The 17,368-nt window shown below is 43.0% G+C and overlaps 1 protein-coding gene across 1 annotated transcript in view; it reads left to right on the top strand.

The window, feature by feature from the left end:
• The first annotated feature begins 7,592 nt into the window (after positions 1-7,592).
• Positions 7,593-17,368, top strand: part of LOC104057293 (ras-related protein Rap-2a) — a 34,944-nt gene continuing 25,168 nt past the window's right edge. Inside the window, exon 1 of the mRNA XM_009558634.2 lies at positions 7,593-7,955. Coding sequence (XP_009556929.1) covers positions 7,642-7,955 — 314 coding nt within the window. The 5' untranslated portion in view covers positions 7,593-7,641. The remainder of the gene's footprint in view (positions 7,956-17,368) is intronic.

Genomic DNA, 17,368 nt, shown 5'->3' with positions numbered 1-17,368 from the left:
GTTGGGACGCAAACCCTTATGATTTTCAGGCCTTTAATGTCTATCTTTGAAGGCCATCAGCTAGCAACTCCTATGCTGATAAAGATCATACATGAAAACTCATGATTCTAAAGCAGTTAGTTAAAACTTCCTCTTCTGCTAATTAGAGGCTGGGCTGAACAAGCTCCAAGAAGTGAGAACTCCAGAAGACCTTCAGGTAGAAAGAGACAAGTTACTCTACAGGCGAGAACTGCCTCCCCACACCCATATCCAAAAATCACCTCCTACATACATCAGTGCATTCGCTGAGGGAGGGAGTTTGGGCCCACACCTGTGCTGGTCACATCTGTCCCACTATTTGTGTATGGAGATGGGGTCAGCATTTACTGACAAAGCAGCTCCTGAGTCTTTTTCAGGAGATCTCACGTCCTCAGGCAGTGGTTGGCCACCTTAAAACCTACCTTCCTTAGGGACCTTTCAGGGGTCTTTCACTGTTTTATCTGGATGCTCTGCAGAGCAACCAGCTTCACTGCCTAGAACAGATGAAGCAAATCTAAACATCCAAGCCAAACACATCTATTAGGATGTGCACCAAAATGCCCTACTTGTTTTTTGGGCATGTACTGAATAGAACTGATATAAGTTATGATTTGAGAATATGAGGTGAGGAATTAATGCTGTCCCTTTTAAAGAAGGGACATATGTAAGAAATAAATATGTGAAAGGTGTATTGGAAATCTTATTTTAATTTACAGTGTAATTCGGCAATTAAGGCATCTTATGATTTAATTCAGTTCTGAAATAACTTTAACTCAGTTCAAAATAACCATGTAAAAAGAAAACATTATTTTAACTGCAATATTAAATTTGTGTTGACACCTATGAAATCAAATGACGAGTCCCTGATGCTTGTGCTCTGGTTATTAAAAAGGAGGAGTTAAACTTATTTCCTTTCAAGTCTGACTCAGAAAAAAAATGGTTGTGTGACTTGTGACAGATATTGCAAGACTTTTGTACTTTAATAAAAAAGACTATTATTATCTTCACTTTCTCTTAAGTCTTGCGATTGAATTGATTTATTTTTGAACATCATAAGGAGAAACAAAGAGTCAAATGGAATAATAAATTAGCTGTTCTTAGTTTATTTTACTGTGTTTTTTTATATCCTGAAACTGACTTCCCTTGTTTTGAACCTACATCTGAATGACAGCTATTTAACACAACTTTATTGGCAGATGTGTATTTCTTACAAAAGTTAGACATGCAAAGGAAGCTTTTCATTAAAATTAATACCACTAGAGTTTCCTGTTTGCTTTCATGGGAAGCAAAGACAACTTTGTTGTGAAATGCCATAAGACATCAACAGAAGTCCACCAAAATTCCACTAAAAACAATAAAAATCCAGTCACAAGCTAAACTGTAACATTTTCACTTAGATTTCTTGGTGCTTAGGGGAATGGCTCAATCAAATTATTACTCTTAATAAAAAGAGGGGCAAGGAGCAATTATTCTTACTAAATTTAACACCATCTTCAATTAAACATGATGACGTTACAACATGACAGGTATGGCTATCTGACTATATAAAGTAGCTAAAAACCCATCAGCCCAACCCTTCAACAAGTGATCCCCTTCCTTTGAACAGTTAATTTGCAATGTCAGGAATGAACATCAATGAGATGATAACAACAGAAAGCTGTCCTGGTTTGCAGAGCTACCAAACTGGCCATCCTCTGAAATAAACCCACGAGACTGAAGCCTTAATGCTCCTTTCTGGCTAGAAAATTAAATTACAACTGAGAGAAGACACTAGTATGCCTACTCTTATCGTCTCCATCTCTTTCAAACTGTCAAAAACAAAAAAACCCAAACCCTGGGGACTGGAGCACACAATTTAAAGTGGCAGGTATGGCAACTTAATGAGTATCTATCAGTGGAGCCAGAGTAATTGTGTTCACACTTGCTGTCCTCTCTACTTGTAAAGTAAAACACATTAATTGAATCTCATTCTGCTGGAATATAATCTAGTTTGTTTTCCTTCACCACACAAAACAGTCTCTTGGGAAGCAATAGGTGGGGGGATTTAAACTGTTTCAAGCTGAGGATGACACTAACTCTGTTCCTCTTTCATGGTTGAGTACTTTGCAGCTAACAATTATAAAACAATTTGCATTTCTAGTCTGGATTCAGTTTCTACAAGTTCAGTGAGCTGAAATAGCCCAGAACAGGTACAAGAGGGAGAAAGGCCGTGTGGGGCCAGTCAGAGCTGGGAAGCTAACACAGCAAGCAGGCAGGGTCTGCTTACACCTCTACAGAGTTGCAGAAAATGCAAGAGATCAATACAGATTTTGGCTCCCCGACTCTAAACGTGATTAAATGAAGGCTATAAGTAATTTAAATTGAGGAGAAAAAAGCTGCCCACGCAACGTTTCTGATCAGCTAGTTTAAGATCTCCCTGCTCAGCACGCTTGACTACTGCGAATCCAAGTGCCAAGATCTCAATTCTGCCAAGAATTTTGCAGCACTTTGTGAATCCTCAGCTTTGTGAATCATCTTCCCTAAACCAGGGACCAGAACTATACCACGGCAATGCTGATCACCTACACTCAGTGGACCAGCTGAGCTTCAGTCTCCATGCACCCTACCTTACCAGCTTCGGGTGCTAAGCTCAAGGCAGTACACAGGCAACTCCTTGTGCCTGGATGACTGCTAGCCCCAATCAATGCAGACACTGATAACTGCAATTCAAAGCTGCAAATTTGAACTCTTACAATGAGATCTATGCAGAGCTGCTATCTCCTCTTTGCACAGAGCACCCCCGACTTCAGTAGGGCTTAATACAGACACAAAAGTCACCTCAGTGCTTACATTAGGCTTTACAACTACAAAACAAAAGCACACCTACTATACATTCAAAATCAAGTGCTTAGATTTCCCTAAGAACAAAACAAAAAACCTGACAAACCCAAAGTGGTCTGCAAGCAATGAAATTAATGAAACCTAGCTTCCATAACGTGCTCTTCCAGTGCAGGAAGTTAAATCCCATTCCACACCCTCCACCAGGCTAGAGATGGTGCTTGCTGTCACCAGTTGGGCTCTTGGGCAATTAGCGCTGCAACGCAACTGCTGCCAAACAGGACAGAGAGGTCCAACCTCCTTTCCCTTTACAAGTGCACTCTGGTGGTTCCTGCTCTCCTCTAGGAAGCAGCTATTTTCATGAACAAAGATGTCAAACACTTACAATTTTGCAGTCAGTAAAAAAAAAAAAAAGGCAGAATATCACTGCTGGGTAAAAGGGCTAGTAACAGCATTGATCACCTGAAAATGCTAAGGGCAGCATAAGAAAAGTCAGCCACCTTTCACTAAAGCCAGTTGCACCCTGAATTTGGTAACAACTTCATAGACAATTCAAATAAGACAATTAATTTAGCAAGAAATATTAAAGACTAAATATAATCTCAATCCCTAACGCTGGCTGCACTTCCGAAAATACCATCATGACACATGGTCAGGAGCAGCCCATGTGATGACAGAATTGCACTGCCAGCCTGGATTTAAAAAGATGACAGTAAGCAAAGACAGGAAATCACTGTTCTTCTACTAATATGCACTTAAAAGAGCTCTTTACTATAGAGGACAAATAGATACTACAAGAGTAGACAGAACCTATTTCATACATTCTCTTGTGTTCTGGTGTCAGGAGATCATCATCAGCTTTCAGAGGGAGAGGGCTATGGATTTTCCTATTTTTCATATTGCTTCAGTTTACATCTTGCTACTGATACCGTTACTACTGAGAAATTAGCAGACCTTGGTTTTGAAATGAAAATAGATCTTAGAAGGCTTGTTCCTCTTTCACATACATACTCTGCTGTGTAGTCAGAGGCTATAACGGCTAGCAAAAAACTTAGGAAACAGTATGTTGGTTTCTGTGTAAGATAAAAATTCAGTATTTATTGAGAAACTCCAGCTTATCTCAAGACAGTGTGGTTAGCTGCAGGCTTCTGAAGTTTGAAATAAGACAACTTGATATAAGACATAAAAAGACGTGAGAAATGAGCAGTACCACTGAATTTTCTGAATCCTAGGAAGCCAGCAGAAACTTTACAGCACAGAGGGATGAGGTGACTCCCAGATGTCCTGTGAGAAGCTGCAAAGGAAGTCATGCTAGGAAGGCAAGCTATGGGCTGAGGTATCTGCATGGCAAGCCTTCCCTAGTTCAATCTTTTGTGGCAAAAAGTTTCTCTTCCACTGTATTTGTTTTTAGGGCCAAACCTCCAGCATGTATCAGCTGAATTTCCAATGTTGTCCTTTTCCCCAGATCAATGAAAATCAACCAAGGGTGAAGGCTAGAAAAATAGAGCAGTAGTAAGGTGTTCAGCCTCACCAATGAAGTGGCTGAGATCCTAGGGAACAGTCATCTATCCATTCATGGGATCCAGCATCTCCTCCAGTTGACCATCCCACCTTTTCCCTCTATCCTCCATGGTATATATACTATCCCTCTACATTTCAGTTTGGTACACGTTTCTTCAGTCCCTGCACACACCACCCCATTAAAATTAAGTGGAAAAAATGCTTTGCTACCCATTAAATCGGGCATTCTATGAGGCTTGAACACCTGGTGTAAATCTTTCCAGTGGGAACATTCCTGTTACCTTCTTCTGAACCATTGCCTTCTCACTCTAATCATCATCCTCATCATAAATTGGCAGCTGACAGCTTCTTTCTGAGAAGTACTAAACACCAGGAAACTCTTCCAGTCTCAGGATGAGTAAGAAAGGAAGCCAAAATCTCCTCCTTTCAATACAGATCACTTAAATCTATTCTGAATTATTGTACACCATCTTCCTGTTCTGAAAAACAAAACACATTAAAGCCCGTTAGACATGTTCATCTTTAGCTGTTCTTAACGGAAGGCAAAACCCTCAGTCCTCTGAGATAGCTCTTAGTTTTCTAATTAGATAATAATCAGTAGAGCTATGCTCTCCTATCAGTATTGTTCATCAGCTTAAATGCCTACTTGCTTGCGCTTGACTCTACCCCAGCTTGTCATTTACTCGCAACCCTCCTCTGCATCTGCCTTTCCTAGGTTAATCAGACAAATATTATTAGTGTACTCTTGCAGATAAGCTTTTATTCTTTTCCAGTAACTCTCCTGGGTGTCTTTGTGCGCAAGTTCCTCTTTCCTGGACATGGCTTATCAGAACCATTTCACTCGTCACCCAGAACTGTGTGCACATCAGTCACATTTGTTTTTTCACAACTGTGGTAAACTGGCAGCTTCCTTTCATTGTCAACTAATACACCCAGGTATTTTCCCATTCCTCTGCCAGAGGGTTCCTGGATTTATACAACAAATAGTTATTAATCCATACATGCAGTATCTTGCATTTTGTGCTGCTACATGTTCTTGTAGGCTCATTCTTATTGCTCGAAGGTTTCAACTCACCAAGAGAAATGAGACTATTCATTGGAATTATTACTCATCACTGACTAGACTGACCAGGCTTTGCGACATTTACAAGTGGATTCTGACAGTCCTGTAAAAAATTCGGTATATCTCTTTGGTATTGAATGTATTTACATTGCACAAATGTGGGAGGGGTGGGGGTTGTTTTGCTTTGGTGGTTTTTGACTTTGTGGGCATTATAAGAAGCCAGCAAACAATGTTCCTGCTTCTAGACAGGCCAAAGCTATGGACATCCCACTATAACAAACTTGTTTTGAAGCTTTATAGTTCAAAACAACTCCCCAAGTACTCCCAAAACACAGGAGAAAAGCCAAAATATAACAGAAGGCCCAAGCAAAACACCAGAAAGCTCAAAGCACTGCACATGGGAACCATTTAACCAAAAGATTCAGAGAACAAATATGCTCCAAAATGCCAGAAATACAACTCCCACTCAAAAATTCCAGGTTAGGTTCAGAAACATGAAAACAGGCCCACAAAGAAGCAGAACTGGACTTGCCCAGAAAGCGGGCTGACACTTTAGCCCTTACCCAAGATGAAGACGTGAAAACGCAAAGGGAAGAACAGCACAGTAAGAATGCAACCCAGGAGCCAGCTCCTTTTTTGACAGCTTTCAGGAAGCATCCAAATAGCAGATCAATGGCTCTAGCTGAACCTTAGGTCTCTAATGTAAATAAAGTCTTTTCTTCCAATCATTCCAATCAAGGGTGTTTGTGGAAAAAAACTAAGAAGGGTTAAGGTCTCTCTCCTAGTTGAAAGACAAGCACAGAAATGTGAGCATCTTTCCGGAGTGATACCGTTTGCCATAATAAGTTTTTTATATCTCTTCATCAACCACCTTGATTCTTGCTACTATTCATTTGTTGTATTTTTACTCAAACTGTACCATCTTTCCTGGCGCTTAGCTGCCATCAGAAGTGGATAAGCTGGTGATGCTCACTGCTAACAAATACCTAATAGCACCCCTTGCAACCACAGGCCAGCACGACGATCACAGTGCATCCAAAGGGAACTATGACAGGATTGGTGCGCTAAATTTTATTAATCCCTTTGTATACAAGAACGGGATTAAGACAGTGATCTCGGGCCCTCCTCACAATCTTCTGCCAGGACTAAAGCACTAAGAACTTACCAAGCCGGAACTCCCTCCCCAAGCACACCGGGGAGTGGAACCTCGGGAAGGCCTCTTCCCTCCTCACTCCTGCCCACCTATTGGGACGATGGGGGGGAAGACAAGTGAGCAGCTGTCGCCTCACTCAACCGCCCCGGACCCCCGACCGCACGCCGAGGCCAACTCCCTCTGGGGGCACAGGTCGCTCGCGCGGCCTGGGAGAGCCCAGTGCCGCCACCGCCGGCCTCCTCGGGGCTACCTTGGCACCGAGCTCCCAGCATCGGCACGGAACATCCGGCACCGAGCCCACACCCCCCCAACATCAGCACCGAGCGCCCAGCATCGAACCCCACACACCGCCGCCATGGCGGGCCCTTGACAGGCGCTTCCGGCCGCGCTGCCGCCGCGCGTTCCCCATTGGCTCACACCACCCGGCGCGTGCCCGCCTCCTCTCCCAGTGCTCCCCATTGGCTCACCCCGCCCCGTCCCTCCTCTGCCGGCGCTTCCCATTGGCTCACACCGCCCCGCGCGCGCCCGCCCCATCGCCGCTGATTGGTTGGTTGGTTGGGCTCCTTGCGGGGAAAGCGTCGCGTTCCGAAGATAGGGTATAAGGGGCGGGGCCGCTTGTCTCCAGGGCGACAGCGCCGAGCTAGAGACCGGTAGGAACGGGCGGAGTCCCCGCCCAATCGCATGCAGCCGGTTGCGTCACGTGATGCCGCCGCTCCCGCTGATTGGCTGTTTGGCAGGGAGGGAGGGAATGAATGAAGGAGGAAGCGCGGGGGGGAGGCAAAAGGCGGGTAGGCGCCACGTGACGAGGCGCCGCCCGCCGTTCCCTCTCCGCTCCTTTCTTCCTTCCTCGACGGCCCCGGTTGGCTGTTGCTGTGGCGACACGGGGGAAGGAGGGGGCGGGGCCGGCGCCCCACCCCGGCAGCGGCGCCGCCGCAGCCCGTGAGCGCGGCCCCGCCGCGGCCGGCAGCATCCGCCGGGCGGGAGCGCGGCGCAGCGGGGGCGGGAGCCCATGGCGGGGGCGGGAGCGGGGCGATAGGGCGGGCTGCTCCGCGCTGGCGGCGGCGGGAGGATGCGCGAGTACAAGGTGGTGGTGCTGGGCTCGGGCGGGGTGGGGAAATCGGCGCTCACGGTGCAGTTTGTGACCGGCACCTTCATCGAGAAGTACGACCCCACCATCGAGGACTTCTACCGCAAGGAGATCGAGGTGGACGCCTCGCCGTCCGTCCTGGAAATCCTGGACACGGCGGGCACCGAGCAGTTCGCCTCCATGCGGGACCTCTACATCAAGAACGGGCAGGGCTTCATCCTCGTCTACAGCCTGGTCAACCAGCAGAGCTTCCAGGACATCCGACCCATGCGAGACCAGATCATCCGCGTCAAGAGGTGACTTGCCCGCCGGGCCGCGCCCGACGCCCACCTGCGGGCCGGCCGCCTCTGCCTCCCCTCCTCCTGCCCCTTCCATCCTCTCCTGCCCCTTCCTTCTGCCCCTTCCGCCCCCTTCTCCGTCCTATCACCCTTGTCTGTCCGATCGCTCCCATCCCCCTTTCCCTTCTCCCCCCTGTATCGCTTCTTCCTGTCCCTTTCCTTGTGCCCCTTCCGCCCCTTTCTCTGTCCCATCTCTCCCATCCCCCCCGTTCCCTTCTCCCCCCTCCTCCTGCCTCCTTCCTTTTGCCCCTTCCTACGTCCCACCACCCCCTCTCTCTCCTATCACTCCCATCCCCTCCCCCGTTCCCTTCTGCCCCCTCCTCCGTCCCATCGTCCCCAGTCTCATCGCCCCCATCCCCCTTGTTCCTTTCTCCCCCTCTATCGCCTCCTCCTGCCCTTTTAGCCCTGTCCTCCTGCCCCCTTCCGTCTGCCCCTTCCTCTGTCCTATCACCTCCCATCCTCCCCGTTCCCCTCTGCCCCTTACTCCGTCCCATGACCCCCCCAAGTCCCATCGCTCCCATCCTCCCCCACCTTCCTTCTGCCCCTTCCGCCCTTCCTCTGTCCCATCACTCCCACCCTACCTCCATCTCCTCCTCCTGTCCCCTTCCTTCTACCCCTTCTGCCCCTTCCTCTGTCCCATCACTCCCATTCCCCCCTTCCCTTCTGCCTCTTTCTCTGTTCCATCAAACCCCCTTCCCTTCTGCCTCTTCCACCCCCTCCTTCTGCTCCCTTCCTTCTTCCCCTTTCGCCCCTTCCTCAGTCCCATCACTCCCCCTCTGTCCGCTTCTCCCTCCTTCGCTTCCTCCTCCTGCCTCCTCAGTCCCATCACCCCCCACTCCATTCCCTCGGTCCCTTCTCCTTCCGATCACCCCCTCCTCCGTGTCTTCTGTCCCCTGCGTCCCCTCCTTCTGCCCCCCACCTCGGTCCCCTGTTTCTCTTCTGCCCCCTCCGCCGGTCCCTCCTCCCCCGCTCCCCTTCTCCTCCTCCATCCCTCCCCTCCTCCCCCGCCGTGCCCGGATCGCCGGCCCCAGGGGCTGCCCACGCCCTGCCCACTTAGGTGCCTTCCCTGCAGCCTCCTTCCTCCCCTTCCATAACCCCCTCGTGCCGTGGGTGGCGGGGCCCGGGGCTCCAGCAATTCCCCCTGCTCACCTTCCCACCGCCATGCCCCGTTTGCCTTTGCGAGGCGGTAAATTTGGGGTGGTGGCACTCTTCGCCATGGCTGTTACTGGAGGTGGAAAAGCGGTTCCCGAATGTTATATAGGGTCGGTCCTCGAGTGCACTTTCCCAATGGAGGTGCCGTAAGCTGGTGGGAGGGAAGCACCTCTGTGTTTTTGTGCAGCGCACACACCTTCAGAGGCAGATAGAGATCTGCCTTTTCAGATACCTGTATAGGTATTTCTGCAAACTTCTCGCCTTTCTTAAAAGTGCAGAAGGCAAAGCTTCTTTCTTGGTAAAGAAGTGATGGCTGTGAGCATTAGGCCTTATATTTGCTAGCATTTCTCTTGAATTTCCCACGGTTGCATTGCCAGCCCATCTATCACGAGTGGATCCACAGTGGTGAAACACTGGTGTATACTGCTGGTTTGTTTTTATAACCACTAGGTTGTTTAGATCTGCGTCAATCAGATGTCAGCAGCTGAAATGCAGCCAGTCATGCTGAAATTAAGGGTAGATGCACCACCTGAAATCATAGCGACCGTTTTTGAACCATAGCGTGGATGAGAAAATGCTGCTGGCCAGACCATCACAGGCAGAGATCTGTTATTGCCCGTGGAGAGAGGTGGTAATTATGTCGCAGAACTGGTTGTAGCTTTGGCTTGGACAGCTGAAAGGGAAACCCTTGTAAAATGACTTAGTTGGACCACAGTGGCTGGGTTTGCATCTTAATGTAGAGTGGAACCTAAAAGGTGATAATGGCTAATCATAAGGTTGGGTATAGTCTGTTCACAGATACTGCCATTCCAGACCAAGGCCTGGGGAAGATGTGTCTTGAAACTGGGGGAGGAGGGTGAACCAGGGGGAAAAGAGGAGTCAAAGTGCTGATGGTTTTGGAAACTTGCAACTTTCTCATAGTAGGTGTTTCTTAATATATGTCTGAACTTTTTTGCTAGGGATTTCTAAAGACCAATGTAATTAAGTTACTTTGACTCCATAATGGAAAATGCATTTTCTATATCCTCGTGATGTTTATTGTTCACACATTACTGAGGGAAAAAAATGTTCATCTATATGTTGTTAGGTAGGCTTTATTCATTAATAAATGCTTTTGGTTTTCCTGTATGTAGTCAGTGGGAAATTCATTTAGTCTCTGGATGCCTAGCTGTGGGTTTGCAGCTTGCGTTGTGCCTTGCAGTGGAGCATCTGCCTTCAGACCCCAGTTGACAAGCTGTGGATAGGTGAAGCAGAATAGGGAGCAACTTCTACTTCCATAGTTACATTGACTCAGCATTGCTCAGAGAGGGTCTAAATGCTGCTCTTATTTTTCTTCTGCCATCTCTTTTACTTCAAAACTTCAGCTTTTAGCATTTGGTTAGGTACTTTGTGAAAGACATTTTTCACAATGTTTTTAATCCTGAATTTTGCTTCTACAAAATCTAAAAGCAGATGAAATCCTGAAAACTTTATGAAGTCCTGAAAATGTGAATTGAGTTGTAGTTGAAAGAGATATTCTTTTGACTTGTAATATTAAAGATGTAGTTTCAGCAAGTGTACCAGATCCTTGTCAACTTTTCTCATCTTAGATTTGTGGGTTTTAGTGTTATGTTTTGGAACTTATGTTCTCAAGCAATGTAAGACCTAATGTGCCATTGACTTAATCTTGCATTCTTTTTACCAGTTAAACTGGAACAATGCGTATTTACAGATACAGTAATTTAGAAGTCCTTGTACAGATACATATAATTTACAGTTGCACAGAAACATTTATTGTTGAGAGACAAATAATCATGGTCCTGTTTACTTTAGGATTTTGTATGAAATGTACTTGAAAATTGCAACTTTATGCTTTTGTTAGTACAAAACCATGGTCTAAAAATGTCTGAACTTCCATTGTACCTGGAAAACCATTGGCCGGGTCTCTAACTGGTAGGTATCTCTGCATTTTACATGTTGTCCTTGCTAATTTTTTTCTGAATGAAAGAATCCCTGTGTTATTACATAATTAGAGAGTAATTTTAATTACTGTCCCAAGAAATAGAAAAGCCATGTGAAATTCCCTCTTGAGGTGAGATGCACACTTGAGTCTTCTGATTCCCTGGTTTAACCGCCAGGTACCAGGCCAAACTAAGCAAAGGGAGTCCCTCACTCCACTTGATGAAGCTGAGTTACTTAATAGGCATCAAGGGCGTGTTCACGAATGAAAGAGAGGAAACTCTTTTCTAACTCTGAAGCTTGTGGTTAGAAGAGGTTGAGATTGCTCTTGCCAGTATAGTTTCTGCTCTCATTTTATGCATTTTTAATATTAAATAGCCATTAATAGGCTTAGAAACAAGACTGAAATCCAGGTCTCCCAGTTTGCAGAGAAGTCTTCTAATGGCCATATTATAAAGTCAAGCTTCCTTGTGTACTGTGTATCGTAGGAGCCTTGCATCCCTATCGGGCATGGTGCATACCTTTAATGAGACTAGAGGATGCCTCTATAGTCTTTGAAGAGGTAATTAATGCTCTTTCCTGGGAAATGGTTTAAATGTAAAACTTCTCATTTTTTTCAAAGTAAATAAAATAAATAAATAATTTGTTTATACAGGTAGGGGTGTAAGGAAACTGGTGAAAAGAGAATGTGTTGTAGGTGAGTGAAGCTGTGGACACCTTGTTTTGCTGGATAAGGAAGTTAATTAGAAGGTAGGAGGACGAGGGATTGTAGTTGGGGGAGTGGGTTGTAAAGAATCAGGCCAAAGGTATAGGGTTGGTCTCTGGGTTTAGGAACTTGTGAGTGCCTCCATACTTGTTTCAAGCTGTTATCACTGATGATAATAGCTAAGTAAACAGTTTAGAAGCTCCTAGTCACTGTTTGCCTGAAATGCGTTGTTCCAGCCTCACAGTCTTTCAGGCATCTAGTACCCATTCTTGAATCCCTCTTATGCCAAATACGTCCATTTTCCTGAGGGTTTGTACTGTTATGAAGGCAGACTGTACATAAGCGTAATGTTTTTATATGGTAGCTTTGAAGGTTACTCCATACTTTGTGTATACAAGAGGGATAAAGGTATCCAATTGCTGCTTTACTGCCTCCTGATGAGATATTAACACAAAATATGCTATCTGTGCATTTGGAAGTGCTGCAACTCTGGAACTGTCTTTCTCTCCAAAATGGATTTGCAGGCTTGGCAGCAAAGAACTGTCTATTTATGTTGCACACAAAACTCACTGTAGTTGCAGAATGGTCCGTTTTCTGGAGAAACCTTTTATTTGTTGAGAGCAAGGCTGAACTGGACGAGTGGGTCCATGCCAGTGAAGGTTGGCAGTGAAGTAAGAACAGAAGCCATCAAATGAAATGGATTGAAGTGGTTCACCTCAGTTAGATATTGAGGTTTAGAAAGGAGGAGTGACTGTGCAGATTAAGAAATTTAACTTGTTTTGTGGAAAAATCGGTTAGGTAACTTCTAACACTATTGTGTTTATCTTGCGTGATTACAAAACTCTTTGAGGAGAATCTGCTGATATTTACAGTATACAGTATAATTTTGAATATTACTTTGACAATATCTTTCTCTCATGAAAGTGTGTTTAAACCTGGTTAGGTATGTATCCTAGCTGCTTTTGCAGTCTTTAGTAAAATAATTTCTCAATCTATCCTTCAAGCTTAACATATATATATTTAGTAGAGGCCTATGACATAGAAAAGTATTATTTTCATTCAAGCAGAAAATTAATGCACAGAAGTAAATAACTCACAAAGTTAATTCACAATTCTTTGTTATAGTTTCTCTAGACATCTGACCAGTACTTTAAAGACAGGACTGTTCTGTTCATGTTTTGCAGAATGTAACAGAAATACTTAAAGCAGTATTTTTTAGAAATGCTTTATCTCAAGTAGTGTATAAAAATATAAAGTTTATCATTAATCTGTTGCTTTTTCTCTAGGAAGCAAAGGCTAGAAAAATATTAATTTAGATGTCTAAAAATGCACACTAAATGTTATAGGTATATTGCTATGAAATATCATAGAAGTGTGCCTCTGAGTTGAATATGTTCTTTGTGGTGGTGATTATCATGAGGATGGAAGTCTGCCTCCTAGTCTAGGGATCATGTGTGGTGATATAAAAATACAAGAGAGGTAACTATTGACATTTATTAATTGTGAAATCAGCATCTTGAGTCAATTGATGTATTTAGTGAATTAGTGGTGATTAAGTCTGAAAAACTGTGCTTGAAATTACAAATTACTCAAATGTGTAGTTTGAAAATGTTGCTTTCTAAGTACTGTGAAAACTAAGTATGGTTTTTATTCGTTTACCACATTGGCTCCAGATCCTGATTAAAACAAGATAATATGATTGTACAAATGACTTTCAGTAATAGTTTTTAAAGAGTTGAATTAGTTTAGTTAGATCTTTATCTCCTCTCTGTAATGAGTACCCTTTAAGCAAGTTTGACTTCACCAGTTTTCTGAAATTATATGTATTTTTTATGTTAAAGAAATGTTTTTCTGATTTTGAGAACTATTTAGAGAATTCATCATACACAGTGCTATGACACATTCAACTATAAACACGGTTCTAGCCTTCCAGGAAGAAATGCCTAACTTCTTCACCATGAGAGTGTTGAGACACTTGAACAGATTGCCCAGGGAAGTTTGGATGCCCCATCCCTGGAGGTGTTCAAGGCCAGGTTGGATGGGGCCTTGGGCAGCCTGATCTAGTGGGATGTCCCTGCCCATGGCAGGCGGGGTGGGACTAGATGATCTTTAAGGTCCCTTCCAACCCAACTATTCTATGATTCTAAGCGTTTGGAAGTGAAACTTGGAAAATACTATTCCTTCTGAAGTACTGTATACGCAAGATTGACAAATGCCTAGGGACCTTCATAGGTGCTAGCTCTGTAGAGATGTTAGAAATAAGAAGAGACTGAAATCCTGATATCTTTTTTAGCAAGAGTGGTTTCGATTTTTTTTTTTCTTGTAATAATCTCAACTAATGTACTCATCTTTCAGAAAAAAGGCAGGCAGGTAACAACCATGGCCCCCATTCTCTGTAGGATGCCTGGCTAAGCTGCCAGCCACTCTTGTGCACCCATCACATGAAACTTAGCACTTCATTGCAAGAGCAGTTTAATAGATTTTAAATCCTGTCAAACACTTGTACGTGTTTCTGAGAAAACGTGGGAAGTTGAACGAGATTCTGACATGGTGCAGACATCAAGTGTTGCATTAAAATAATTAAGTACAACAGAAGAGCTGTACTGGCCTCGCTTGGGATTTTGGGGTTTTTTTTTGGGGTGGTGGTGGGTTTTTTTTTTACTTTTTTTTTTAAGGTACACCTATGTGTAGCTGTTACTTGGGTGAAAACCTTATCGCTTTACTAGAAGAAAATGCCAACATTTTAAGCATGAGTAGAGCTCTACAGAAGCGGTAAACATAAGTAGTCAGTTATATCAAATTGATGCTGTATATATCATCAGAGCGTTAACTGTGTGGCTCTCTTGTGTCTTATTGCAGAACCAATACATAAACCATCCCTTAGAAAGCGACTATAATAGAAAGAGTTCAAGTTTGCAGGATACAAGACACTGTGAAATTTATTTAGCTTTAAACTCGGATTTTTAGTTTCTCTTTGTGCTTTCATGCTTTTAAAATAAATTAACATTGCTTCTTTCTGGCTTTATAGAGTTTAGATTTTAATGTGAAATTAATGAATTAATTTTGTCAGACAAAATTATAGGCTTCTTGGTTTAACAAGGGAATGCATACCTAGACAATACTCTAAAAAGTGTCTCTGACGGTGTGCAGTTTTAAGCTGTAGAAGATTATTTTGAAGTTGCTTTGCTTAGTCTTCAACTTGGGTCTTTGAAGGTGCTCGTGCATCTTCGGAACTTATTACCTTTAATGTTTTCATGTAGAAGCTTTTGATTTAAATTCCATACTTGCAGAGCTCTCTGGACTCTTTTTTTTTTTTTTTTTTTCCCCCCTCATTCTCACTTTCTTGATAATCTGAGATATTCAGGCTACTTTAAGTTACTTCGTGTGGAAACTAAGAATTTGAGACAATGCTTGTAACCAGAGTCTTTTAATAGTTTTTTTTTTTCTTTTTTTGGCTGCTGCCCTCACACCCCACCCCCAAACTAATTGTATAGATGTTCCTTTCTAAGACTTATGTATTTTTCTCTGTAAGGCAAAGTGACATGTTGGGCACTGAAAATAAATCTTTTTATCCCCTCCTGCTTTTTAGGTGTTCTTTGGACTTTTATTGAAAAAGCCAGGTAGGCAAGCTCCTTTTGTATGCATGTTTAGTTTAGATTGTGCTAGTTAGAGTATAGCATCTCTTTTTTTTATGATGCCTGTATCACTTGGCATCGTTCTCTCTTTTCAGGTCTTAATTGCTGTGGTAGTTGATGTTGTTTTAGAGGTGTGTGAGTAAATCTGAATAGCTACAATTGTCAAATAGTAGAATAGTATATGGCGAGACTTCTTAAATTTATTTTCAGTTGTGTGGTGTTGCTTGATCATGTTTGTTTTGTAAAAATACTATTCAGTGTGTAAAAGACCAAGAGCAAGTGACTTTAATGGCTTCCATAGTTTCGTACAATACTACAGCATTAATGCTTGGGGTTGAATGTTTTCTATCTTGCTATTCATTAAGCTGCTTTGACACAGATTTTTGCCATGAATATTTGGAAAAATTTGTCCAATAAAAACCATTGCTCATTAGAATTTCTTTTGCCTTTGAATTTGTTTTGCCTAGAGGACAATAATTCTTTAAATACTGTTTTTTATAGCCAACACAGTTGGCAGTAACTTGCATCTTTTCTTTCAAAATAACCACGATTCTCTACACTTTAGTTGGGTAGTGTGCAGATAGAAACAAATTTTGTTGTTTGGCCATACATAAGACATTCTGGGTAACAGTATGTTTAGGTAGCCTGTTATGTTAGCAGGCATACTTTTTGGACTGAAATTTCAAAAATAGACTTTTTTTGGAGATTAAAAGTATTTTTTAATGAATAAAATTTGAAATGTCTGAGTGGGCGGCTCTCAAAAATCATTAAATCAATTCCTCTTTTAGTTTTCCCCTTTAATTCTGGTTTTCATTTTTGGCACCTAAGAACAAACCTGGGCTTACTGGTTATTTCATTTCTGAAATATTGCAAGTTTTGCTCAAATATCTCTTTCCCTGCTATTTTCTTTTACTCCTTGTAAATTGTGTAGGTGGTACGTGATGATAACATTTTGAGAGATAATAGGGAAGCGATTGGGGAATGCAGTGCTAAATTATCCTGGCACGTAGAGACTTGTACAAAGGTTTATGTGATTGTTAAGGTAACAAGAACTATAGCTATGTGCTTCTTCGTGTTCTCTTCATTAGCTTCCTGCTGGTCTGTTTTTTGTTTGTTTAGCGTTTCCCAGAGGTTTCCAATACAGGACTAGTATTTAGTTTTTGCTGCACTAAGGCAAACAATATAGTGTAGGCACAGTTTACAATGATGAGTGCAACTCAAACGTTTTCTTTGTCAATGGTTTGCATTTTAGCAGCTGTGTTGTCTTAAATCCTAGTCTAGACAAGAGAATTAAAGGTGTGCTATGAGCATGTTATCCTTTCTCAACATTAATGTCATGGGGCTAGCTCAATTAGTTGATGCTGTACTCTTTAAATAAAAAAACAAAAGCAGTTGTGACAATATTTTAATTCTTGTCTTGATTCAACCTAAACTAAGTGAAAGATCAAGTGAAGGACCAAAAAAAAGAGCAAATGTTTTTAGAGTTGATTAGCCTGTTTTGAAACATCTCTTGCGCCATGTAGATAATATTTTGAAAGACATTGAGTCTCTGTCTTCTGCAATAAGTCAGGGTAATGAGGCAGACACTAAAGCATTTTAAAATCCTAGAATGTAATAGCTTAGGGTAGTGGTCTGGGGTAAAATAAAATATGTCTTGCTTTGTAGAATAATTTGACTTCCTGTTATTGTTCTAGTTAAGAGGTAGTCACCTTAACTAAAACATTAATAGTGTTTGAGATTCCCATGTGAGTATCAACTCAACTGCAGTCTAATTGGAACTGGAAATGAATTGGATTAGGGTGCTGAACTTGAAGCACTGCAAACGTTGTGAAGAAGAGCTTTGGTCCTGGCTTTCTGATGAATTGCAAGAAAAGATGGTTTTAAGAAGTAGCTGCATAGATCGCCACCAGGCTGTATGTGTGCACTTGCTGTGATGAGCA

This window comes from Cuculus canorus, chromosome 1, assembly GCF_017976375.1.
Source record: "Cuculus canorus isolate bCucCan1 chromosome 1, bCucCan1.pri, whole genome shotgun sequence".
In the NCBI taxonomy this organism is placed as follows: Eukaryota; Metazoa; Chordata; class Aves; order Cuculiformes; family Cuculidae; genus Cuculus; species Cuculus canorus.
Note: the sequence above shows the minus strand (reverse complement) of the source record. Positions and strands in the feature narration are given on the sequence as shown.